The 24,733-nt window shown below is 57.7% G+C and overlaps 1 protein-coding gene across 6 annotated transcripts in view; it reads left to right on the top strand.

The window, feature by feature from the left end:
- Positions 1 to 24,733, top strand: part of PRDM15 (PR/SET domain 15) — a 53,812-nt gene that overhangs the window by 11,871 nt on the left and 17,208 nt on the right. For 3 of the 6 annotated variants that reach the window (XM_057697388.1, XM_057697390.1, XM_057697391.1), the window contains 11 exons: positions 209 to 362; positions 2,558 to 2,810; positions 9,671 to 9,772; positions 11,033 to 11,257; positions 13,026 to 13,146; positions 14,521 to 14,702; positions 14,830 to 14,924; positions 15,274 to 15,361; positions 20,013 to 20,180; positions 22,296 to 22,393; positions 24,593 to 24,724. In XM_057697388.1, the coding sequence (XP_057553371.1) occupies positions 209 to 362; positions 2,558 to 2,810; positions 9,671 to 9,772; positions 11,033 to 11,257; positions 13,026 to 13,146; positions 14,521 to 14,702; positions 14,830 to 14,924; positions 15,274 to 15,361; positions 20,013 to 20,180; positions 22,296 to 22,393; positions 24,593 to 24,724 (1,618 nt within the window). The remainder of the gene's footprint in view (positions 1 to 208; positions 363 to 2,557; positions 2,811 to 9,670; positions 9,773 to 11,032; positions 11,258 to 13,025; positions 13,147 to 14,520; positions 14,703 to 14,829; positions 14,925 to 15,273; positions 15,362 to 20,012; positions 20,181 to 22,295; positions 22,394 to 24,592; positions 24,725 to 24,733) is intronic. The other 3 variants (XM_057697389.1, XM_057697392.1, XM_057697393.1) reach the window with 3 other exon arrangements.

Below are 24,733 nucleotides of genomic sequence, written 5' to 3'. Positions count from 1 at the left end.
TGTATGCCTGTGCACACGTACACACATGGGCTCTGTCTCCTGGCCGGGGATTTTAACCTCCCCCTTGCGTCAGCGCCCCTCCACGCCGGCTCTGGGGGCCAGTGAGAGCGACCTTCCCTGTCGTCCTAACCACCTGTCCCTGGTGCGGGTGGCCCATTGGCCGGTGGGCACGCAGGGCCGGGAGTCTCTTGCTTCGCTCCATTTCTAGGTCGTCCCTTCCCTCCAACCTGGAAATCAGACGCCTGGAAGACGGGGCTGAGGGAGTGTTTGCTGTGACCCAGCTCGTCAAGCGCACGCAGTTCGGCCCGTTTGAGTCGCGGAGGGTCGCCAAGTGGGAGAAGGAGTCCGCGTTTCCCCTGAAGGTGAAAGCCGGGGCCCGTGGGGGCGGCGGAGCGCGTGTTTTGGGACCTTCCTCGTGCAGAGGGAGGGGCGTGCCCGCCGAGTTCCGCTGGTTCACACGTGTCTCGGAAACAGCTCTACACGCTGTAGTCTGACTTTCCAGGACAATGTTTGGATTGTTTTAAGTTTGTTTTTATATCACAAGAGCATCAGAGTTAAGTTAGTATTTGGTAAAACCCTAAAGAGAGTGTCTTTAGAACATATGCAAGAGTGGACCCCCCGTGCAGGCTCTAGGAGGGGGGCTTTCTGTGGCTGTTTGCAGGGGTGCGTCAGTACTTTCACACCGGTGCAGAGCGTAGGGTACTTTGCAAGGCTCTTTTGGAAGGAAGGTGTCTTGTCGAGGCAGTGATGAGAGGCCAGTTCAAAATTTGGCAGCTCTGCAAAGCACAACAGAGTGGGAAATGACAGCTGTTATGTGACACTGAGAAAAACAAAATGGAAGGAATGGCTGGGAGGGCTTGGATCACGTAAAGTGAGACCCACGGAGGTGCCGTGAGGCGGGGGACGTAGGTGTCAGGCACGGCTCTGTCCCCGTGCCCAGCATGTGCCTGGCTGCAGCCAGCCTTCAGAAACACCTGTGAAATAAACAGAGAGGAACAGAGGCTGGTCGGGCAACGGTTACTCCCGGAGGTGAGCTTTCCCTGGAGACCCTTAGCAGAGACCCACATGTTTCAGGACAGATGATCTAGGTGACCGCGGGGTTTCGACCGTCCTTGGAGAACTGAGTTCACCAGACAGACTTCAGCACAGCGGAGAGAAAGGAAAGGGCGCTTGATTTGTTTACAAAGAAAGAAAGGAAAGAAAGGCTGTTTTATGTGCAAGAGTGATGTAAAGAGGCCTGGGGCCGGCGCGCGTCATGGCTGTGGGCCCGAGGGGGGCCGAGGCCCCTTTGAAAAAGTCCTTTGTGCCCGTTTTGGTTTCTTTCGGTGACTCAGATTCTGAAGGTCTGTCCGGTATTGAGTTGTTTCCAGCACTGGCTCAGCATTGGGTACCCGGATGCCGGGGGCAGCTTTATGCCCATGGCAGGAGGGCACGGGAGCAGCCCCCGCACTGGCTGGGGGTCGTCAGGCACCTGTCGGCTCCCTCTGCCCCCTCCCCTTGCTTCTGAGGGCTCCATCCTCAGAGGGGGCCTCCAGCGCTTAGCAGCGGGGAGCTCCTATGGAAAAAGCCCAGGAGGGGGGAGAGTTCTTCCTATGTCGAGGAAGCAATGATTACATCAGAAAATAGGGGACAGGAGCTCCCTGTCCCATGTGGTTACTTGAACGTCCAAATATTCCGGCTTCTGCCCTGGTCCCTGCCTGCATTTAGTCCACGAAGCAATGGCGCTGCTCTGCAGGTGAGAGCGCAGCTTGTAAAGATCGAGGAACTTTGCTAAAGTCAGTGAACATACTTGCAGCAGAGCCGGGAGAAGAACTCAGGTGTCCTGATGCCCAGACAGACCATGAGTAGAACTCAGGCATCGTAATTCCCACCTGGGCCATGTGTAGAACGCAGGTGTCCCGATACACCTGGCCCAGGTATACAGTTCAGATGTCCTGACGACGTCTGGAATAGGAATAGAACTCAGGCATCTTGATTGCCACCTGCACCAGGCCCAACACTCAGGTGTCCCGAAAGCACCTGGGCCAGGAGTAGAACTCAGGTGCCGCCTTCATGCCCGCTTGAAAACTGATTAGAAGTTGAGTGTCCAGGTTCTGCACCTGGACCGCAAGTAGACCTCAGATGTCCTAGCTCCCAGCTGAGCTATGCGGAGAACTCAGCTCTCCTGTTAACTCCTGGCCTAGGAGCAGACGTCAGGTTTCCTCGCGCAGCCTGGGACAGGAGCAGAACGCACGCGTCCAGGTGCCCACCTGGACCGCAGGTAGAAATTAGGCCTGCCAGTTCCCACCTGGGCCATGCAGAGAACTCGGGTCTCCCAGTGACACCTGGCCTTTTGCCTGTGACCAGCCTGACCCGTTCAGGGGTCCACCTCTGCCCGCCCCCTCGTGAAAGCTTAGACAGTCCCGTCCAGAGCCCGGTTTGGCCTCTGTCCAGACCGGCCCCTCAGCAGCCCCCCTGCACACCCACACGCTCGCCCAGAGCACACGCTCACACACTCATCACACACGCAGACACGCGCACTGGTGGATAACCCTCGTTGGGCCGCGCCCGCCCCCAGGTGTTCCAGAAGGACGGGCACCCCGTGTGCTTCGACACCTCCAACGAGGACGACTGCAACTGGATGATGCTGGTGCGGCCGGCGGCAGAGCCCAGCCACCAGAACCTGACGGCCTTCCAGCACGGCAGCGACGTGTACTTCACCACCTCCCGTGACATCCCCCCGGGCACGGAGCTGCGCGTGTGGTACGCGGCCTTCTATGCCAAGAGGATGGACAAGCCCATGCTGAGGCAGGCCTGCCCCGGGCTCCACGGTACGTGGGGGTCCTGCCCGCCCACCCCACGGGGACCCCAGCCCCTTGGCCACGCGCAGCAGCTCAGTGTTCGTGAAAGGAGTCAGGCCGGGCAGCCTGGCGGGTGTGGGGAGCGCTGGGGGGTTGGTCCTGACCCACGTGGTGGGTCTGTCTGTCCGCTTGTTGAATGTCTGGGCTGAGGGACCGTGAGAGGAGCTCGCCCCAAGCCAAGTGCTTGCTGGTGGGCAGTTCTGCCCCAGCTCTGCGGGGGGCCTGGGTTCCCGGACGGACGCAGTCACTGCTCAGCTCTGTCCTTGGGGCTTCCCACGCGTCACTCACCCGCCGGTCCTCTGGGGTCAGGTTATGGTCCCTTGGTTTGGGCAGAGGGAACGGAGCACAGAGAGGTTAAGGGACCTGCTCGGAATCACAGTGCAGAGAGCGAAGGAATCAGGATTTGAACCTGGCGCAGGTGCTGGCCACCTTCCAGCAGCCTCCTCCCAGAGGTGCATGTGTGTGCGTGTGCAGCATGTGTGTGTGTGTGTATGCAGGTGTGTGCACGTGTATCATGTGAGTGTGTGTACGCAGGTGTGTGCACGTGTAGCATGTGAGTGTGTGCACATGTAGCGTGTGTGTGTACACAGGTGTGCACGCATGTAGCGTGTGCGTGTGTGTACGCAGGTGTGTGCGTGTGTAACGTGTGCGTGTGTGTCTATGCAGGTGTGTGCCTGTGTAGCGTGTGTGTATGCAGGTGTGTGTGTGTAATGTGTGTGTGTATACACAGGTGTGTGTGTGTGTACACAGGTGTGTGCGTGTGTAGCGTGTTTGTGTGTGTGTATGCAGGTGTGTGCATGTGTAGCGTGTGTGTGTATGCAGGTGTGTGCATGTGTAGCATGTGCGTGTTTAGCATTGCATGTGTGTACGCAGGTGTGTGCATGTGTAGCATGTTCATGTGTGTATACGCAGGTGTGTGCGTGTGTAGCATGTTCATGTGTGTATACGCAGGTGTGTGCGTGTGTAGCATGTGCATGTGTTTATACGCAGGTGTGTGCGTGTGTAGCATGTGCATGTGTGCATATGCAGGTGTGTGCGCGTGTAGCATGTGCATGTGTGTATATGCAGGTGTGTGCGTGTGTAGCATGTGAGTGTGTGTGTGGTCAAAGAAAGACCTGGTGGAGTCACAGATGATTCACCCACATCGTATTGGAAAAGCAAATCAAACTGCGTGTCCCACTGACCCGGGGTCTGGGGCATCACCTCCTGAAGGGGGCCGGTGAATTTAAACCTTTTCTACCCATGTTGTGGGTCCTTTGGGCACACGTCCTCTCCATCTGACCTTGAGGGACCACGTGCAGTGGCTCACATGTGGCACTGTGACCTGGGAGAGCAGGGCTTTCATACGGCCCACCTGCACTGGAAGGCGAAGTCTTAACCATTGGACCATGAGGGAAGTCCTCCGACCACCCTTGTTTGTAGCTGCCTCACCCCACGCCTGCCTGGGTCTCTGCCTGTGTCTCTGGGTTCCCTCCTTATGAGGACTTGGTCACTGGATTTAGGGCCACCTTCATCCAGTCTGACCCATCTTATCTTGATTACATCTGCAGAGACCCTACCAAAGGTTCCAGGCAGACATGAATTTCCAGGGCCTGTCTCCAGTCACTGCAGGCTGGGTGGGGGATGGTGGCGTGTGGAGCCTCCTGGGGGTGCCCTGGGGCTGGCCCTGGGTGTCTGGGGGCAGCAGAGGGTTTGCATCTTCACAGGGAATGTGCAGAGGGAGACTGGCCTTGATGGGCCTTTCTTTCATTTTATTTTATTTTTTTATAAATGTATTTATTTAATAATTTATTTTATTGGCTGTGGTGGGTCTTTTTTGCTGTGTGCGGGCTTTTTTTTAGTTGCAGTGAGTGGGGGCTACTCTTTGTTGGGGTGCGCCAGCTCCTCATTGCGGTGGCTTCTCTTGTTGCGGAGCACGGGCTCTAGGCGCGTGGGCTTCAGTAGTTGCAGCACATGGGCTCAATAGTTGTGTTGTGGCATACAGGCTCCGTTGCTCCATGGCATGTGAGATCTTCCTGGAGCAGGGATTGAACCCATGTCCCCTGCATTGGTAGGCAGATTCTTAACCACTGTGCCACTTAGGAAGCCTGGGCCTTTCTTTATTTTGATAGTAGAGGGGACAAAAAGAATTTGGAGAGACCCTTGGTTTTTCACCAGACTGCTCTAGCCCCACCCTCTAGGATTTGATAAAACCGGGTATCTGGCCCTGCTCCCTGGGAGGCACCCACAGGGCACCCTGCTTTCAAGCACCAGGATGAGGCCAACTCCCTAGGTGCTGTCCAAGGTCACCAGGATCTCCCTGACCTGGTTTTCTCGTGTCCCGGATTCCTTTCCCCGTGGGTGTCTTGGGACCAGCCCAGACCCTTGTTGGGGTGTGGGCCGTCAGAGGCTGTCTTTGTCGTGTCCTGGGGGTGGCACACACACCCCTCAAGACTCTCAAGGTCAAAGTCCGTGCAAATGTCGCCTCTCATCAGAGTTCCAGGTGTTGTTGGCTTTTTCCCTACGGGAGGGCCCTTTAATCTGGGGCCGAGTTTGAGAGCACACGTCTTTATGAAATTAGCGCAGGGCCATGTTGTCCAATACATGCCTGCTGATTGCGTCCTGAGCGCTCCCGTTCGGGACACTAGGGTAGCTGGGGCTCCTCCTCTGGGCTTCTGAGAACGTAGGGCACTGCTGTTCATAGTTACACCAGCCGAGCAGCGTGGTCACACTCGTTCCTGAATTGGGGAAATAAATAAGCAACTTAGGCACCCTAAAGTTTTAGGAATAATTTTTATGATTTTTTTCACTTTCTGTTTTGGGACAAATGGCAGGTACTTCTTGGCCGTGTGGGGAAGGTTATGGACGGCTGTCAACTAGTTGGTTAGTTGGGTTCCTTGTTTCTTTTCTTCCTGGGAGAGCCCTCTGCTGAGTGACCGCTTGGCCCTGGCAGTGCTGCTGGCAACCCAGGAGGGCCACCCGGTGTCCACGGCCACATCGCTGCCAGGCGTCAGCGCCGGTTGGCAAAATAGGGACGTGGCAGCTGCCCCAGGACCCCTGTGCTGCCTCCTCCCACCCCCTTCCCCGAAGCCCGCCCACCCCTTCCCTTCTCTGGAGTCCCCTCCTGGCACAGCGGAGCTTCTGCAGCCCACGCAGGTGCCCGGGGCCCAGCGCGACCTCAGGTGTGTGTTTGGAACCTCACCCAGCCGCAGGCGTGGCTGGGGGTACAGTTACGGAGCACCCGCTTCCCAGCCACTTGAGCAGATAACAAGACCTGTGAAGAGGGGCCTCGAAGCCCAGGGACGCGTCTTTTCCGCACGTCTGTGATGCTCAGAACTGACAAGGGGGAGATGGCCTCACCCCTCCCCGCGGAGACGAGGCCGCTCCCATCCCGCCTCTGGTCTGGACACCCCCGGGAGACCACGTGCAGCCTCTGTGGCCAGCGCTGCGCCTTTGGCCTGGTGGGGGTGGGTCAGAGCAAGGTGAAGGGCCTTAGGGACCACCAGTCTGTCCTGGAAGTCACGAGGGGCCTGTGGGCAAGGAGCAGCCCGGCCACACGTTATCTGTAATCCTAGGTACGCATCAGAACCGCTCAGGCTCATTAATTTAACTCTGTCTCTTCTTTGGATTTCCTTCAAACATGCATCCTTGTCATAGAAACCAGCCAGGTTGCAGGTCGGCAGAGTAGACTTTTAAATATAGAGGGAAGTGGACCTCCTTCCCCCGAAGGAGCAGTGACACACTCCTTTAAAAAATTAATCTGTGTTTTTTGTTTTCTGGTAGCGGATTTACCTTCTCATCACATGTTTTCCTTGAGCTCCCATTAAGGTTGATTCCTCTTCTTTACACACACTTGGACCCACTGGCCGATGGAGGAGGAGGCCGGGGAAGCCAGTGGTCTCAGTGGGTAGGCACATGGGGTTCAGAGCCGGCTGTCCGCGTCAGATTTTCAAAATCACTTTTCTAGTGAAAAAGATGAAACCTAAATACATTTCATGACATTTGGGGAACTTTAAAATCACCTGTAACATCACCATCTTAATGACTTTTGGCATTTTTGATTAGCATTTTCTAGTAGTTTTGAAAAACCAGCACTGCGGGCATCTCGTTTACAAACAAGAGAACAGCTATTTTACGTGGCAGTTCAGAGCTTGGACGCATGTCTGCAGTTGCATGAGCGCCACCACGATCAAGATACGGGACATTCTCAGCACCCCAGAAGGTTCCCTCGTACGGCTCTGCCCCAACCCCCTGGTGACCAGCCTCTACCCTCTGTCCCTGAAGTTCTGCCTTTTCTGTCGTTTAAAAAGCCGTGCGCTTCTGTGTGGTTGAGGTCTTGCTGCACACGTGACCACGTGACTGGGCTTGCTGGTGGACCACGTGACTGCTCTTCCTTACACGTTCTGCTGACCGTCCCGTGTGGGCCTTTTCCCCGTCTCTCTACCGCCAGCCACTGTTGCACTTTGCGTAGATGCTTCTCTTTTGTCAAATGCGTGAGTGATTGGGATCAGGAATTGTCTTCTGATTGTTGGCTAATTTTTTTCTTAAAAAGTCTTATCTTCTACAGATAATTTTTGGAAAATAGAGTACTGCCCTGGGTGGGAGGACAGCCGTCATGCCTGGTGCTTCTGGTTAGTCCTGTCCTCCTAGCGTCAGGACACCGGGCTGAAGAGATGGGTTTCCTGCCTCAGGTCAGGTGGTGTGAACGCCATTGCTGGCCTTGTGGTGGAGACAGCAGCTCATTCGCGCGGAAAGGATTTGCCTTTATTCCCGAGGGTCTTCCTCCCTCTAAACCCCCCTCAACCTCTGAAACGCCCTTGTGCAAGAGTGCTTTGCCCTCTTTAGGAAGATGTGTGTTTGGGAAGTTGAGTGAGGTCGGGAATTTGGCCCTTTTGCCCCGTTTGTCCCCGATCTCCTCCTGACGCTCTCCGGCCAGTTCCCGGAGGCGGGTGTGGAGGAGGCAGAGGCTGGGCCGCGGGCATGTCTGAGACTGTACCCTGTTCCGTGCTGCCCGCGCTCCACCCTCTCTGCTGTGGTTTTATAAACAACCCTTCCCTATTGCTCTTGCAGGTCTCCCTTCTTGTCCTCTTAGGGAGACTCAGAAATGCCTGCAAGCAGCTGTAGCAGTGGTCTCCATCTTCTTCATCCATCCTTTGTAACCTTATCGCTAGTTTTTTTTAAAACATTTGTTGAATTTTGGCAGCATCGGGTCTTAGTTGCAGCACACGGGCTCCTTGTTGCAGCGCGAGGGCTTCTCTCTAGTGGCGCATGGGCTCCAGAGCGCGCGGGCTCAGTAGTTGCAGCACGTGGGCTTAGTTGCTCTGCAGCATGTGGGATCTTAGTCCCCCGACCAGGGATCGAACCCATGTCCCCTGCATTGGCAGGTGGATTCTGAACCACTGGGCCACCAGGAAGGTCCCGATGGCTAGTTTTTGACACAGAGAGAGGTGTGCTTCCCCTGGTGTGGAGTGCGTGTGCACGCACAGTGTGGGGGGCTTGCTTTGTGAGGGGCCCCGGGGTGTCACAGTGGGTCTTGAGTGTCAACACAGGCCACACAGGCGGGCGTGGAGGTGGCGGTGAGGGCTGGTGGCCCCCGTCCAGCCCTGACAGGCTGCCCAGGGGCTTAGAGAAATCAGTTTCCTGGGGCAGGAGATCACGAACGAACATGCACTTAGAATGTCCCCGTTCCCGAGCCCAAGCTCCTGCTGCTTGCCTCACGAGTGGCCACTAAATCCAGAGACGAGGTGTTAGGGAGGAAGAGTGACTTTATTCAGAAGCCGGCAGACCGGGACGGTGGCGGACCAGCATCCCCAAGAACCACCGTGCCTGACTTAGAATTCAGGCCGCTTTTATACTAAGAGCAGAGGGAGTAAAGTCAAACACTTCCTGGCTCCCGTCTGCCTCCGGAGGGGATGTGTGACTTTCTTCCTCCCTGCGACTACTCACAGGTGGGCTTCGTCAGGATGGTTCCTGTGAGCTAAACGGAGGTATTGTAGCTTCATGCTTGTTACCTGGGAGGCAGGGCTCCTCGAGACGGCCATTATGTATACCTTAAGCTTATAGGAGGCATCCCTTTAGAAATGAACTTGGAATAGAAGCCAAAGGTTCTTCTCCATTACATGCCCAACTTTGAGGTCTCGCAAGAGCATTGGTAGTTTTTTTTGTCTTTTTTTAAAAGAGCCCGCACAGCCAGGACCTCCCTCTGTGTTCCATGCACCCTGGTCATCTTCCGCTCCCAGACTCCCATGGGGGTGCCGGGAGGGCTAGAGGCACTGGCCCCAAAGCGAGCACCTGCCCCGGGCGGCTGTTTAAACCTAAATTCAAGTTCAATAAGCATGAAAGCCCAGGTCCCCGGGGGCACTCGGCACACGTGGCTGCCCCCTGGATGGCTGTCGCTGCAGAAGGCGCTGTTGGGCGGCGCCGGGCAGGAGCCGGGCCTGGCTGCTGTGGGTTCCACCCTTTCTTGTCGCGCGAGCCAGTGGGAGATTGGGGAATTCGATGTGGGCTGTTTTGTTTTTCTTTGTCATATGGGGGTGGGGGGCGCAGAGTCGGTCCCACCGGACTGGCTTCTGGGAGGAGGCACATTTCCGTGACTGGTGACAGCCCTGTCAGGTTCTGGTTCCAGCTCTCCGTGCCCAGTTTCCTCATCCGCGAAATGGGGGCCTTCACGGGCATGAACAAGTCCGTGTGGGTAAAACTCTGAGAGCCGTGCCTGGAGCGTGGGACCTGCTCCCCAGCAGTGGCAGCTGTTACCGCTGTCATTGCCACCTCCTGCGAGGGCAGGCGCGCCCGGCGCTGGGCTGCAGGGAGCGAGGAGCTGCGGGACCAGCACCCCCTCTCGTCTTTTGAAGCTGCAGGTGCCCCAGAGAACAGCGCCACGGTGGAGGCGGAGCCCAGCCAGTGGGTGTGCAAGGTGTGCTCGGCCACCTTCCTCGAGCTGCAGCTGCTGAACGGTAAGGGGCGGGCCGAGCGCTCAGCCAGCCGCCAGCGAGTCCCGTGTTGCGCTCACTCCGACGCGCGCTGTCCCGTCCACGCCGGCCCCCCCGGATGTGGCAGAACACACGGGAGTTCCCTGGCCTTGCAGGAGCAGCTCAGCTCTTAGCCTGTGTCTCCCAGGCCTCCTCCTGGGATCTGTCCTTTGGCTTGAAGTTCTCTGTATGTCTGGCACCGAGGGATCTCGTGTTCTTTCTCTGAAGCTCAGCAGAGCATTTCAACTTGGGGTGGGGGGTGGTCTCTCTTTTTGTAGCCTTTCCAAGCGCTTGCGGCCAGGTGGCCTCGTCGTTAGCTTGTTCTGCTACGTGGCCAAACTTCCAAACCTTTCCCATGACACATGTCACGTAACGTTGTTTGCGTTAAAACTTTCCTTCCCTCACTAGACCTGGCCCCTCGAGGGCACACGCCCTGCGCAGTGGCCCTGAGTGTGGAACAGATGGGAACGTAGCGGCCACTTCACACTGAGGCCCGTGTCAGCCAGTTGAGGTTGTTGCTGGGGAGAATGGGACCTCCGCTGAACGAGCAGGCGGGCGCTGACGGTCACTTGAGGGCACTCGCCCCCGCCTGTCCCGTGGGTCACGCCTCGGCCCTCTTGCTGCTGTCCTGCCCTGCAGCCAGCCTGGGCCCAGCTTGTCTTCATTCGGGGAGCGTGGCCAGCCCTGTCTGTTTCCTGTGTTTGGCCCAGTTCTCTCTCCTTGGGAGGTCTTTGAGGTTTTTCCTGTTAAAAATAAAGCAAAGATTTTGGCTTTCATGCAGTGTTTTTAGAGACAGTTTTGTTCACTGTGAACTCAATATTTATCAATATTCCCCTTCAAAGGCTACATTTACAATAATTGTATTATATATTCATTGTAGAAAAATTAGAAAGTTTAAATAAGCTTTAAGAAGAATGTGAAAATTGCCTGTAAGGTCACCATAGAGACCACATTACTGTCTTAGTGTGTTCTTCCGCAGTTTCTCTTTGCACATGCATGTGTACCCATGCTTTTAGTTTTTACGTAACTGTGTGGTGTTATAAAACTGCCCTGCTTCTGTCGCCTAATTGACTTTTTTAAGTGGTGGCTGTGTTTGGTGCCGTGCGAATACTTTTATTTCTGAAGCAGAGGAGGTGAAGTTTACTTGCCTGTGCAGCAGGCACACTGTTAGCAAATAAAACTAAACACAAACAAAATGGAGGTGGAGGGTGGACGCCCCTTGTGCTTTGCTGCCCTGTCCTGCAGAGCACCTGTTGGGTCACTTGGAACAATCCAAAAGCGTCCCCGCCACCAGCCAGCAGGAGCCAGCTCCGGAGAAGGGAGCAGACGCGCCCCGGGGAGAGCCTCCCACCGTTCCCAAGAGTGTCAGTGCCGCCAGAGAGCAGAAGAAAAAGCCTCGAAGGGGCAGAAAGCCCAAAGCATCCAAACCGGAGCAGCCTCTAGTCATTGTTGACGGCAAAGAGCCAGCAGGTGAGGCTGGACCTGGGGGAGGGGCCAGCAGGTGGGCTGGCCATGGGGGAGGAGCCAGCAGATGGGGGCGATCCTGGGGGAGGAGCCAGCAGGTGGGGGCGATCTTGGGGGAGGGGCCAGCAGGTGGGCTGGTCCTGGGGGAGGAGCCAGCAGGTGAGGCTGGACCTGGGGGAGGAGCCAGCAGGTGGGGGCGATCCTGGGGGAGGGGCCAGTAGGTGGGCTGGTTCTGGGGGAGGGGCCAGCAGGTGGCTGGTCCTAGGGGAGGGGCCAGCAGGTGGGGGCGATCCTGGGGGAGGGGCCAGCTGGTGGGCTGGCCCTGGGGGAGGGGTGACGGGAGTGGGAAGGACCTGAGGCCATGTTGCTTCCATGCCAGGTAGGAAAACTCGGCACAGAGCCCACATGGCGGGGAAACCTAAGCCCTTCTCTCTCTCTCCGGAGCAGCTCTTTCACGTGCATCTGGGAGAGCGGGCCGGTGTGAACCTTGATAGGCGGGTCCACCTGTGTAGCTCGTTATCAGGACAGAGAACGTTTCCATCCCCCCAGGCACTTCCCTGCTTGTCTCGGGTGGACGGGAGCTCTGCGTGCTGGGCAGGCTTTCTGTGCCCGGCGTCTCCCAGGTGGTGTGTGGGGGAGACGCCTCCGCACTGGGGTCCCGGCCGCTCCCTCCCCTCTGCTGCTGGGCTGTGTTGGTCCGTCGTGTGGATGCCCCCCCATCTGCTATCCCGTCACCTGCGGACGGGTGTGCAGCTGGTTTCCAGGCCATGGCTGAAGCCGTTGCCTGACGATACGGTAGCCTCCGTTGAGTTTGGAGGGCTCTTGGACCCTTGTTATCGGGTGTGGGGTCCCCACAGGGCCGTGTCCCCTCAGCCCCCACGCGGCTCTGCCAGGAGTGCCTGGTGCCAGCGGATTCCTGGCAGGTGTCGCATGTGGGGTCCAGATGTGATGCTCAGACACTAGTGAGCCCCTCTCTACCTTCCTGACCACTACTGACCACTGCACAGGCTTTCTTTTTGCTCTTTGCTGTAGCCCAGGATTTCTTTTGCGAGAGTGAGAAGAAATTCTTATTTCTCGGAATTAAAGAGAGTTCAGAGGAGCAGCCTTCATGTAATGTTCTCAGGAGAAGGCTTGAACTTCCCCTGGACAGTACTTCTCTATAAACAAGCAGAGAAGACGAGAAAGAGGTGAAAAGCTTGTTAAGTGGTTATTTCACGGATTGTCAGTTGCATTAGGAAGACGTATCATGGTAGGTGAAGTGGCTACTCTTTTCGTGTGGTCTTCCGGTATTTCATTTGTCCAGAGGTTCAGGCCTAGGTCCCTGTTACTGTGGGTATGTGATCCTTGACTCTTGTACAAAATGATTATCTTCTTTTGAACATACTCAAGATGGCTCGTGTAATTATAAAAATTAATATTTCCAAATCTCTGTCAGGACGAATTCAGTAAGTTATAAAATCCCACTATATATCAGTGTTTTGGTTTTAGGTGGTAGGAAAAGGAATTGAAATAGTGTCCACTTCTGTGGTTTTAAAAAAGGATCACAGGTTATAACTCCAGTTTTGAGTTAAGAATAACATTTTGCTTTTCTAATCTACAAGTCAATGTGTGGACTCTAAATTATTGCTGGGTTTTTTCCCCTGTGTCAATCTTGTGACCCGTGTCTGCGACGTTGGCCTGACCATCGTGGCCCCTTGGGCCTCTGGTCTCGGGTCGGTTGTGTTCCAGCCCCGGCACCGGCCGTGACACAGCTTGTCCCATCCCCTCCATGCAGAGCAAGTGGCAGACATCATGACCGAGGTCGAGCCTGTGGCCACGTCGCCGGACGAGAGGATCATGGAGCTGGTTCTGGGGAAGCTGGCCACCACCCCCAGCGACGCCAGCCCAGTGCCAAAGTACGTCCCGGAGCGGCCCGCGGGCCCGGCTGCGCGGGCGAAGGCACCGCGGCGGCTGCTCCACTCTGGAGGGAAGGCCTGATGAGGGGATGGTTTACTTCTTGTAGGAAACTCACATGCTCGGGAAGCAGCAGGAACTCTGGAGCTCAGCGGGTTAATAGAGCATCTGCTGTGAAAATAACTTAAAAATATTTATTAGTGTAGTAAAATACACATCGTGTGAAATTCACCATCTTAACCATTTTTAAGTGTGTAATCCGCGGTTCTAAACACACTCGCATTATTGTACAACCAACCTTCCATCCATCTCCGGAACTTTGCCATCTTCCCCAAACGGAACCTCCACATGCGTTAGACACCGACTCCTCATCACCCCCTCCCAGCCCCTGGCCCCCGCCGTTCTGCTCTCTGCCTCTGTGAAGGCCTTCCAGGAGGGACTTGTGTCCCCAGGGACCTCATACAAGTGTCCTCACACGGTATTTGTCTTTCTGTGACTGGCGTATTTCACGTAGCATAACGCTCTCCAGGCTCGTGTGTGTCGTAGCAGGTGTCAGAAGGCCCTTCCGTTTTAAGGCAGAACGATAGTCGTGGATGGACCACATTTCGTGCATCCGCTCTTCCATCGGGGCACTTGTGTTGCCGCCACCTTTTGGCGGCTGTGAACGAATGCTGCTACAACAGAAGTTTGTGTTTAAACTTCTGTATGTTTAACACCCTGCTCTGTTTCTTTTTATGAACGAGGAAAATATTTGTATTTTAGTTACTATCCTTAGGTAACTTGTTGCCCTTAGGTTGAGTATCTGGTGGCAGTATTTTTTTGCAGCCCTTTTTGGAGTGCCTCCCACAGTGTCAAAATGCACCTGGTCCTGTAGGGTCCGGGAAGCTGTGGAAAAACAGAGAGCAGAGCAGAGCAGTGTCAGAAATGGTGAAGGTGACCTACTTTATCTATACTCCATCTTATTGCCCAGAGGCTATCGGTAACTTACCATTAGAAACACATTTCATAGGGGGAAGAAGTTTGAGAAATCAGGTTCAGGGAAAATATGAAACAGGGTAGAAGCAAGTGAAAAAAAGAGAACAGGTATGGTTACTCTGGTCAGCACACCAGTTGAGCTCCAAGCTTCCTGGTGGCCAGAGGTAACGCCCAGGGAGATGAGTGGCTGGTACAGAAAAGCTGACTGACGTCACTGTATATGCGGGGTGTCTCCGTTCTAGACGCCCCAAAGCTGGGGGGGACACCTGAGCACCGTCCCTGCTCTTGTGTCAGGCTAGGAAGATTTGACAGGAGCTCTTTCCAGGATGACTGTAACTTTGGACTTTCCTCTCCAGCCCCATCTCGCACCCGTCTCACCAGCTTGTGCGTCTGGCCCGCAGGTTCCCCCACCATCAGAGCGGCACCATCACCCTCAAGCGGAGCCTGGTCCTTTCGAGCCGCCACGGCATCAGGCGGAAGCTGGTCCGGCAGCTGGGGGAGCACAGGCGGGTCTACCAGTGCAGCATCTGCAGCAAGGTCTTCCAGAACAGCAGCAACCTGAGCAGACACGTGCGCTCGCACGGTGAGTCCCCCAGGCGTCGGGGCCGGGCGGCCGTCCGCCCCGAGGGCTGGGCGGCGCGTCCCAGGTGGGCACCGTGGTCTCGGTGCGCCTGGAGGAGTGACGCGGCTTGTCACGGGTTGTTCCTCAGGGGACAAGCTGTTTAAATGCGAGGAATGCGCCAAGTTGTTCAGCCGCAAGGAGAGTCTGAAGCAGCACGTCTCTTACAAGCACAGCAGGAACGAGGTAGGTGAAGGACCGCCGCTCTGGCTCTGATGGAGGAAAGCAGACCCTTGATGTGGATGAAAGGGTCACGGGAGTGGGGAGGGGGGGCCAGAGGGCTGAGGTGGGCCCTGGGCCTGGCCAGGTGCTGCCAGGGCTCGGGGAGGCGCGGGAGGCCCACGTAGGCAGCGAGGTCACTGGATGCGGGCTTCTCTTGCGGGGGCAGTGGGATGGCCAGACGTGGCTCACGTTCTGAGCTGGGCGGGAGGGCAGCAGGAAGGGGCTGTGAGCCACACCCACGGGGCGGCTGCCGGAGCGGCTTCCTGCGGGGAGGTGTCCCAGCTGCCCTGCCTCCCGCCCCGCCTCCCACCAGGTCGACGGCGAGTACAGGTACCGGTGCGGCACCTGCGAGAAGACCTTCCGCATCCAGAGCGCGCTGGAGTTTCACAACTGCAGGACAGGTGCGTGGCCCCGCCCGGCGCCCAGGCCCAGGTACCCGCGGGGCGGGAGCCGCGTGGGTGTAACACACAACCTCACCTGTAACTGTGCCCTCTCCTCCGCGTGCTTTCAAGCAGCTGTTACTCGAAACAGACACAGATGGAAACGTCTCATTTAAAAGTGTGTTTATTTTACATCCTATTATTCTTCAAAAGCAGCTATCTTTGGCCCACATTTGAGACAGTGGTGGAGCGGGGGGTTTCACGCTCACCGAGGGTGATGAGCGGCCGTGTGGGGGTTATTCTGAGACCCCGTGAGAAGTACAGGAAGAGGTGGGTCCCGGCTGGAGGAGTGGGCTTCTGCCTCGTGGTCGGCAGGACCTCCCTCAGCCGTCCGCCCTCCTCCCTCCGAGGGCCCTGCCCGCGTCCAGGCGAGGGCCTTGCCGCTCCCTCACACACACTGGCTCTGCTCTGAGCCGGCCTCTGTCCCCGGTCCCCACTCGTGGACCCTCGTCTGCTCGCCCGCAGCTGAAGCTGGCACCAGCCTGTGGCCGGGTCGGGTCTCTGGGCCCGGCTGAGGGTCTCGGGCCCTGTGTCTGGCCGAGCTCACAGCTGGTGGGCGTCTGCGGTCTATATCAAGCCCCGTGGACGGCCAGGGGACAGCTGTCCAGGAGGAGGCCTGTGTCCTGTCCCCGCGGCTCTTTCCCTGTGCCCCGTGGGAGAAGGCGTGCTGCCCCCACTCCCACCCACGGAGGATGGGGACGGGGAGGTCGCTGTTGTCTTTTCAGCCCCTCTTCTGGGAAGCGTCGCACAGCTGGGCGGGGGGTACCAGTGGCGGTCGGCTTAGAGACCTTTGATTAACCTCTGATTCTGGACCCCCTTCCTGTCGAGCCCTCTGTGTGTGTCACAGGTCACTCTGTTTCTGTGCTGGTTCTCGTTGAGGCGCCGGCCGCCCGCGTCTCGGGGCACCCTTACCCCATCACCTGAGTAACGGCCGCCCCTCCCTGCCGGTGGCCCCGGCCCCTGCGGCCTCGGACACGCCCTTTTCTTTGGCTTATTTGCTTGTTCTGCTTCGAGGGCTCCCGCTGGAAACCACGGCCGGTTTCCCCATCCAGGAGCCTCGGTCCCACGGCGGGGCTCTTCTCAGTGGCAGGCGGGTGAATCTTGTCTCACCTGAGCTCCGGCTGCCCCGCAGCATCAGGCACAGCATAAAGTGGCCTCGGAAGCTTCCGGATGGACTTCCAGTGTGCCGCACCCCCTGCGATCTGCAGTCCAGGTGTTCCCCAGGCCCGGGGAACTGGTGGAGACCAGTCTTATGCTGCAGCGTCCGTCAGAGGGGCCTCGGCTGCGCTTGTTGCCCGGCGGTGGGATGGCGCCCCGTGTGGCCACACCCAGTTCTGCACGAGGGCGGTGGGGGGTGGGGGGCAGGGCAGCGTGGAGGGCACCCCCCCGCCCCGGGCCCTGTCTCAGGTGTTGGTGAGGCCGGCGGGAGGTCGAGGAGGAGAAGTTGTCCTCTTTTTATTTCTCTGGACACAAATGAAACAGGAGGCACGAAGGCAAAGCAGCAGTCGCTACGGGTCAGCACAGAGCTGCGACAGAAAGGTGTTTGTCATTACGTAGAAGGAACAGCGGCAGTGAATTGAAGTGCAGTTCCTCTCTGATTTCAAAGGTTAGACGTCTTGGATAGAAAACGAAGGATTAAGCCTGGGAACTGAGCTCATTTGTGTAGTACAGTCTTCACGTGCTGCTGTCCTTTCTCATAGACGTCACCTTGGGAGCGTGTGTCTTTCACAGGCCGTTAAGTCAGGGGTTTGTGCCGTGTCGGGGAGAAGCTCTGAAATGATGGGCCTGGTGGACTTTTCTCGCACTTTCACTCAGCGGGGCCTGTCCGGGGTGTAACTCACCTAAACGGCCCTCGTCTGCCCTCGACCTTCCCGACGGAGCTGGTGAAGAGCAGAGGGTCGCATCCAGGCCCCGGGCGAGACAGGGTTCCCTAGGCTCCCTGGAAATCCCCTGTCCCTCCTCCAGGTGATCTTGTGCCCTCCCCGGCCTTCATCAGAGCCAAGACCGGAGGCAGCGACAGAGACATCAACTGTTTATTGGACAGGGGACCTTACCGTCCGAAACAAAGGTCCTGAAGGCACACCTGTCACATGCAGGCGGCAGGCAGCACACGTGGCAGTCCTCGCGCCTCGCAGGGAGGAGGAGGCTGCCCTTCATAGGGGACTGACCTCTGGTTGGCTCTTCAGTTACCACGGGAGCAGCGGCTGGGCCACACCCCTCCCCGCCCTTTGGCTTAATGACCATCACGAGGGCAGGTGTTTCCCTTTAATGACTTAGCAGGCAGAGCCTTTCTGGCCTGAGGATTGGAACTGTCCCAGCCGGGGCACAGGGCAAGCAGTTCACGTGAGCAGGTGGAGGTGAGGCGGGCCCTGGTCGAGCGGGGATGGGCAGAGAGCGGGGGACAGTCATCCTGAGTGGCCTAACCATACACTACGTAATATGTGTTTGTTCTCAGTTGCTGCGTTTTGTTAAAATGCGAGTGTAGACCTCGAGGGCAGCAGAATTATGGGTGGGAGAAGGTTGTCGTTGAGCACCTGTCTGGATTCCTGAGCTGGTGACGTGTGGATGCCACAGCAGGAAAAGCTACCCGTGGTGACAGCCTGGCCTGGCCCGGACAGCTGCTCCAGCTCTGCTGTCACCCGCAGAGGCCACACCTGAGCCGTCGGGAATGGTTAGACATGGGTCCTCTCCATATGCCGGGAGGGACTCAGAAGCAGCTGAAGTCCAAGGGCCGCCCCGCACCTTCCACGGCTGGCGGGTTCCTGGTCTTGTGGGGCCCGCTGCCCGGGAGGGGGGCTCACCTGTGCAGCTTAGCAGGCCAGGGGTGGGCGGGGTCTCGGGCCATCTGATGGAACAGCACTGTAAGGGGTGGCCCTTCACAAGCAAGTTGGCAGATGCCCTTGTGTCTGGTGGTCTCGTTCCTGAGAATCCATGCTGAGGAAGTCTAGCAGGAAAAAAACTACCTTACTGAGGATCACTAAATTACCTACAGTATCAGAAATGATGACGTCAATTGTGATACATGAGCGGGGTGGAATATTACATAGCCACCACATAAGCAGGAAAGTGTGTGCATGAGAGGCACACGTACTGCACGCGCGTGCACACACACACACACACACACACACACACACACACACACACACACACGTGCAGGGGATGGTGCAGGTACCCCCGGGCCTCCGCCTGAGCCGCACGTCAGCGTCACCTGCTGAGGCCTGAGCCCCCCGGGGGCGCTGGACGGAGCGTGGAGCCGGCTGGGTTGCAGCGGCTGCCGTGGGGGGGGGGGGGGGGTGCTGCCGGCATCTGGTGGTGGAGGCCAGTGCTGCAGCTCAGCACACAGGGCACAGGACCCCCCCGCCCCCCTGTCCAGAGCCATCCGGCCCAAGTGTCAGCAGCGCCCAGGCTGAGCTCCTGGACGTGGGGGGCCGTCCTCCAGCAAAGAGTGAGAACCCCGGTCAGGGCCATCGTAGAGGATGAACCTTTGCCTCTGGCCTCAGGATTCGTCGGCAGTCATTTACGGATGATGGGACGTGGTCATTGGGCTGTAGCCGGGGCCCAGAAGTGAGGGTGACCCGGCGTGTCCTCACTGTGGGGGGTGCACTTTGTCATGCGCACCTGCACAGGTGACATGGACAGGGTTCCTGGTGGGCAGTGAGGCTGCCTTCTGGGGCTGGTTTAAGTGCCAGACCCTTGGGCAGTTACGCGTCCTGGCAGGAGCAGGGTGGGCACGGCGGGGGAGGGGACAAACCTGAGGGGAGGGCGCTGGGTGGGGGCCCTGAGACCCCCTAAACCAGGGGCAGAGGCCAGGTGGGTGGGGCCAAGGCAGACAAGTGAAGAGGTGCCCGGGCCACACAGGTGCCCTGATGGCCCGTCTCCTGTGCTCGCAGGGAGCAGACCCCCCCATCCTGGGCTGGGGGGAGGGGTAGGACAGCTGAGGGGATGCCCTGGGCGGGAGCGGGTGGGGACTGTCAGAGGCCCTGATGGGGCAGTTTGGCCGCCTCTGAGGAGGGACTGGCGGTGAGGCCAGGACGTCAGGATGTGGGCATTTCTGGAGGCTTCCGGGTGGGGGAGGGCATGTGCAGGGGTGTTTGGTGCCCGTGAGGCACACGTCTACTAAACGGGTCCTAAGAGCAAGACCGTTCTGTTTACAGGTGGGAGGAACTGGGGATGTGTGTGGGCAAGGGGGAGGAGCGTGTGGAGGGCAGGTGGTGGGTGGGCTTCCGGGAGCCGTGGGAGGGGGCAGGATGGCACCCATCCGAGGCTGGGGGAAGCAGGGGCGGGGGCTGCGGTCAGGCTGGGTCTGGGGGTGAGGGCCCAGGACAGCTGTGGCTGGGGCCGCTTTCCTGCCTAGGAAGCCCCAGGTGTGGCATGCGGAGGGGGCTGGCACGGGGAGGGGGCTGGGTTTGGCTTGGCAGAGGAAGGAGAGGAGCTGTTTGCTCTGCAGGCTGCTCAGGCCTGGCCTGGCAGGTGGGCTGCGTCAGCTCAGGTGGTGCTGTTTCCGGCCTCCGCCTCTCACCTGTGCCTCCTGCGGTCCCCCGGCCACGATGCTGAGCCTGCACGCGGTGTCCCGTACCTAAAGTCGCCGTGTGTTTCCCTGCTTCCTCGACAGACGACAAGACGTTCCAATGTGAGATGTGTTTCAGATTCTTCTCCACCAACAGCAACCTTTCCAAGCACAAGAAGAAGCACGGGGACAAGAAGTTCGCCTGTGAAGTCTGCAACAAGATGTTCTACCGCAAGGACGTCATGCTGGACCACCAGAGGAGGCACCTGGAAGGTGAGTGCACTTGCCCCAGGGGAAGGGGGCGGGGCTTACGCGCTGCTTCTGTGGGTACCTGTTGGTGAGGCGGCGCCACCTGCAGGGAGTTGACTTGGGCATCGAGAGGTCCTGGTGGGGTTACAGCATCACGTGATGGTGGGACATGGGAAGGTCCCAGACGCGCCACAGCGGGGAGGTTAGGAAAACACGACTCTGTAGGACTGAGTGTTGCCAGTCACCAGAAGCATTTGTTTTCAGAGAGTTTAGTATTGTGAGAAAATGCTTTCCATGTGAACGTAGGAAAAAAGCGGTGTTTGGAATTTCACGTGGGGTGTGCTTGCCGCCGTGTGAGTGGAGCAGAGCATCCCTGGTGGAGGCTGTCGGGGCGTGAGTCCCCCTTATTTCTCCTCCTCTGCTTCCCGAGGGGCCCCTGAGGACCCTCGCCGTTTGCGGTGGGCTTGGGGTGCCGGGGGGCCGCCTTTCTACGTGGTAGGTTTACAAGAGGCCTGCACAGGACAAAGGTGGAGTCAGTGGGGTGAGTAATGGGGGGGAGGCAGCGTGATGAAGCAAGAGGTAGAACAGGAGGGAGGCCTGCGTGCAGGCGGCAGCCCCCCACGGGAAGGCAGGGGATCCCGGAGACGGGAGAGACCTGGGCTGCAGGTGTGTCCTGAGCGCCCACCCCACCTGGGGGGCTTTCTCAAAGAGTCTGCTCTCACAGACCCTCTTGCAAAGCAGCATTTTAGTTTTGGTAATCCTGAAATTTTAGTTTTTTACCCTAAAAGCCACTGCCCCCTTGCTAACCAGCCTCTGTAAGCAGCATTCACTGACCAGAGCACCTTCTCATAAAAGTTTGTCAAAAATCAGCTTACAAAGAATTGAAAATGAAGTATAGGCTTGTTGGGGAAAAAAAAAGAGTCAGAAACCAAAGTTGTGTGAGAAGGCTCACCATTGCACACAGCTGTGCATGTACACGTGTCATCACGGCTTTTAAAACAAGCCCGGAGTCAGGTCACATCCTGCATCACCTCTGTACCCTGCCTTGTCACCTGTCCCTTCTTCTTGTGGGTTCATAAGCTGCACCCACTTCCCTGTGTGATCCGATGGTGCACGTAGGGCCTGGTGTCCACTTAGCGACTGGGTGGCCTTGGTCACACTCCTGGGCTTCAATTTCCTCATCTGTGCGGTGAGGACGGCCATGTGCCCACCCACTGGGCTGGCTGAACTGGACCCCGGTTATAAAGCCCTAGGCGGGCCCGTCTGTGCCGCCATTACTGCCGGAAGTCAGGTGTTTCCTGATTGACAGATACACAGGCTGCCTCTTACTTTATCTTACAACATTTTACAGCTGACTCATCTCAGATCCTCTTCTTTGGGAATGAGCGAATGCGGTGTGGCTGTTGGTTTTTGCCTCTATACTGAAGCGTAATCCACACCCGCATCAGGCCTGTGTGCTTTACGCCGCTGGGAGCTTTTTGGAGAGTGACGTATTTACCTCCTGACCAGCTTGCCGGTCATTCTTGAGCCCAGCTCTGCATTCACACGGTTTAGGAGTAATGTCCCAGGAGGACGGGTCAGTGGTATAGAGAGAGACCATGAGAAGGAGCTTCTCTCTTCCTTTTATTCAGAGATTCCCCGATTCCTGACAACTTCTAAGTCTGTTTGGATCCCAGTTATGAGGAGTTGTGCCTTAAAACCATAAAGATTTTATTATCGTCTCACCTTTTACCTTGATCCCAATTGGGCTGCTCTAATTTGAAGGATGAACACTAGTATCTTTTTAATGAAAACGCGCTCCTGCTCATAGCTGCCTCCCAGAACCCCACCCTTGTCTTGAGCCTTGAAATGGATCACAAGTACCTTCCTTGCCCGTAGCTCGTTCTGACCCTTCTACATGGTACGAGACACTTGCTGCCCTCGGATTTCCAAGTTTCAGGTGCGGCCCGGGTTCCAGAGCCCGCAGTGTGGACCGCCTGCCCCATCTCCTGGGCCCCGTGTCGGAGCGGCGGTAGTGCTGGTGCATCACGGACGAGGGACCCCGCTCGTGTGCAGCCCTGTCCTCCGTCAGCTGGAGGTGACCCCGGCTGATGTAGGAAGGTCCCGTGTGTGCTGACTCTCACGGGCGGGGGGTTTCAGGAGTGCGGCGGGTGAAGAGGGAAGACGTGGAGGCCGGCGGCAGCGAGAACCTGGTGCGCTACAGGAAGGAGCCGTCGGGATGCCCGGTGTGCGGCAAGGTAACGCAGGCGCTGCCCGGGACCCCGGACACAGCTCTCCTTTTTTTACAGGAAAATTCAGCGCTCTGCACTGCACGTGGCGGGAGGAGTGGTTAGGGTCAAGGGGATACTCTGATGTCCTGTGCCATGGTCCCCTCATTTGGTGCTCTGGTCATTGCACTCTTACCTTTGGGATGGGTCTCCAGTGGAGGAGCTCAGCCTTGTCTGCCCTCGGCCACAATTTCCCACCGATGCTGCCCGGGTGCGCTTGCTCCGTCGGCAGCGCCCTGAGCTGTGAGCTTCTGGTGGAGGCAGGACGTCCCGGGTTTACCTTCCTGGTCAGCGCTAGTCCCCTCGCTGCATTTCTGTGGCTTGGAAGTGACCAAGCCACAGCCACATGCTCTGTACCTGGTCCGTGGATGCCGGTGCCCCGAGTGAGCAAATCTGTGCTGGGACGTCGGGGCTGGTTGTCAGGACTGACTCCTTGGCAGACCCAGAGTGCACTGCCCATCCGAGCAGCCCCGGGCCACAGCCAGCAGCGGGCATCGGCCAGCCCTGTGTGGGGAACCCCGTCCGGGCACTGCCGTCCAGGCCACATCTGCTCACCACGGGAAACGGTGGTGGTCAGGAGCTCCTGGGCTCGGCTGGAAGTATGGTTGCTCATTCCTTAGACTCGCCTCCCACGACGCGGGGCGCCCAGGCTCTCAGCCACGGGCAGCCCACGTGAGCCGCGTGGCCCTGGAGCGACAGTGCACCCTCAGCAGCTGCCAGGAGTGAAGGCTCCGGGCGGACAGCCAGCTGTGACTCGGGCCGGCCAGCTGGCACGTGGCAACATTGCCAGATCTTTTGACCTTTTCAAGAGAAAACGGAAATCCGTGCTTTTATGGGAAATTTCCTGATTTTTTTTCAAATCACAAAGCAAACAGTTCTGCAGGGTAGTGTGGCCTGTGGGCCCCATGTTGGGGCTCTGACTTAGTGTGGATTTGGGGGCCGTGGGGGGGAAGGGGAGCCAGCACAACGGAACACAGCCCTGAGCCCAGGTGGCCAGGTGGGCTGCTCGCGGGCAGGGGTGGATGGAGGCTACGCCCCACGTCTAGATGTGCTGGTCATTCTGCCCGCTGACCATGGGCTCTGAGCAGTGGTGGCACCACGTCCCTTCCATGGCCTTGGAGATCATGTGCGTGAAACCAGTCAGCTGTGTGACTGACCTTCAAACACATTTATTCTGTGAGATGTTCACTAAACGCTCACGGAGGGTCCAGGCAGGCAGGGAAAGAGCCTGAAGGTCTCTAGGGCTGAATTCTTCACTGCTTCCAGCTATTCCTTGTCTTCAGCCCCATCTGCCTGGAGAAGACAGGTGCTGGGGGACACCTGCGGCCTCTGTCCCTCCCTGGGAGGCCCATCTTCCTGCTCTGCTGACTTCCCACCCAGCCTCCCCGGGCTGTGATCTCAGGGCTGTTGGCCCCAAGTCACCTGCAGATCGTGAAAAGAGATGTCCCGTGAAGGCATTAGGCCCTGTTCCTCGTGGACCGTTTCCCTTTCGTGTTGCATTCTCTTCCTGAGAACGTGCGTGGTGCGGCGAGCTCTAAGGAGGCCTGCTCTCTGGGTGACTTGGCCATTTGGGGGAAGGTCATGCAGATGGAGACTCCCAGATCAGTGGGGCCCTGGGCTGGTCTCTGCTGCCGGTCTTGTCCACTGAGCTCTGCTGGTGGACACAGGGCCACATCTGGCCTGCGGGCCACAGAGGGGACACCCAGTGGGTGAGTGTGGCGTGAATGACTGAGTCCCCACACTGGTCATTTTAGACAGGAAATCCTGAGAAATTGGGGGAGATGGTGTGAACTGTGCATGAAATAGGGAACAGACTGAGGACGGAACTCTCCTTGATACCCACTCGCAGAAAACTTCAGCTGTTTCTGCGACTTGGTCTTCCTGGTAGGCACCGTCCTAGTGAAATATTTAAGTGAGTTGAATAAAGTGGAGCAGGATACCGTTTTTAGCATTCTAGACTAGAGGATGGTTGATTCTATATTACAAGGTAAGCACCAGCTGTCGTGGTTCTACTACCGAGAGGTGATTTGTGTGTCAGACACCGAGAAGTTATTGCAGCTTAAACGTTGGGGGTGGACGCACTGGGTTTTCGTGCCCGGTTACAAGGATCTCTCAGCGAGGCCTGACGTGCACGTTGAAGGCTTCTCCGCCCGGCTCCCCTGCCCGCAGGTCTTCTCCTGCAGGAGCAACATGAACAAGCACCTGCTGACCCACGGCGACAAGAAGTACACCTGCGAGATCTGCGGGCGCAAGTTCTTCCGCGTGGACGTGCTCAGGGACCACATCCACGTCCACTTCAAGGTGAGCCAG

Source organism: Hippopotamus amphibius, chromosome 10, assembly GCF_030028045.1.
Source record: "Hippopotamus amphibius kiboko isolate mHipAmp2 chromosome 10, mHipAmp2.hap2, whole genome shotgun sequence".
NCBI lineage: Eukaryota > Metazoa > Chordata > Mammalia > Artiodactyla > Hippopotamidae > Hippopotamus > Hippopotamus amphibius.
The sequence above is the reverse complement of the archived record's forward strand: the minus strand, read 5'-3'. Positions and strand labels throughout refer to the sequence as shown.